The sequence below is a fragment of the Perca fluviatilis genome, chromosome 24, assembly GCF_010015445.1.
Source record: "Perca fluviatilis chromosome 24, GENO_Pfluv_1.0, whole genome shotgun sequence".
Classification (NCBI taxonomy): Eukaryota; Metazoa; Chordata; class Actinopteri; order Perciformes; family Percidae; genus Perca; species Perca fluviatilis.
The window spans coordinates 21,201,527-21,202,289 of NC_053135.1; the positions used below are offsets into that span (position 1 = coordinate 21,201,527).

At 49.8% G+C, this 763-nt stretch overlaps 1 protein-coding gene across 1 annotated transcript in view; it reads right to left on the reverse strand.

Moving 5' to 3' along the window:
• Positions 1-347: 347 nt before the first annotated feature.
• Positions 348-763, reverse strand: part of LOC120554013 (target of Nesh-SH3-like) — a 40,304-nt gene continuing 39,888 nt past the window's right edge. Inside the window, exons 22-23 of the mRNA XM_039792561.1 lie at positions 468-638; positions 348-412 (exon numbers count right to left, since the gene is read on the reverse strand). Coding sequence (XP_039648495.1) covers positions 348-412; positions 468-638 — 236 coding nt within the window. The remainder of the gene's footprint in view (positions 413-467; positions 639-763) is intronic.

Below are 763 nucleotides of genomic sequence, written 5' to 3' on the forward strand. Positions count from 1 at the left end.
TTATGAAAATAATCTTCCAGGGAGCCAGCTTCCCATTATTTTAACCAAAATAAAATATATCTAGAAGACGAGGCATGTTTGCTATATTTAAAGATTTAAAGATGCCCTGACTGTTTATTTTTTTTATTTAAAAAAACACAGAGACACACTTTAACACACACAGAGAGACACACTTAAACACACACAGAGAGACACACTTAAACACACACAGAGACACACTTAAACACACACAGAGAGACACACTTAAACACACCGGACACACACACACACACAGAAACACACACACAGAGGCACACACACACACACACACACACACACACACACACACACACACACACACACACCCTCTAACCCAGTGGCCAGAGACGGGGTGAGGGAGACAGGGTGAGGGAGACTGGAGGGGTTACCAGGTCTGGGACCAGAGACAGGGTGAGGGAGACAGATACCAGAGACAGGGTGAGGGAGACAGTGTGAGGGAGACAGTGTGAGGAAGACAGGGTGTGGGAGACAGGTACCAGGTCTGGGGGGCAGCTGGTCTGCTCTGAGCTGGCGTCCGGTCCTGCCGTCCAGAAACGAGTCCACGAACTGACAGTGGTCCTCGCCGAAGCCCGTCTGGTCCCCGATGTTGTAGAAGTTCCCTTCAGGGGGAGACATGCAGGGTTAGGGGTGTGTGTGTGTCTGTGTGTGTGTGTGTGTGTGTGTGTGTGTGTGTGTGTCTGTGTGTGTCTGTGTGTGTGTGTCTGTGTGTGTGTGTGTGTGTGTG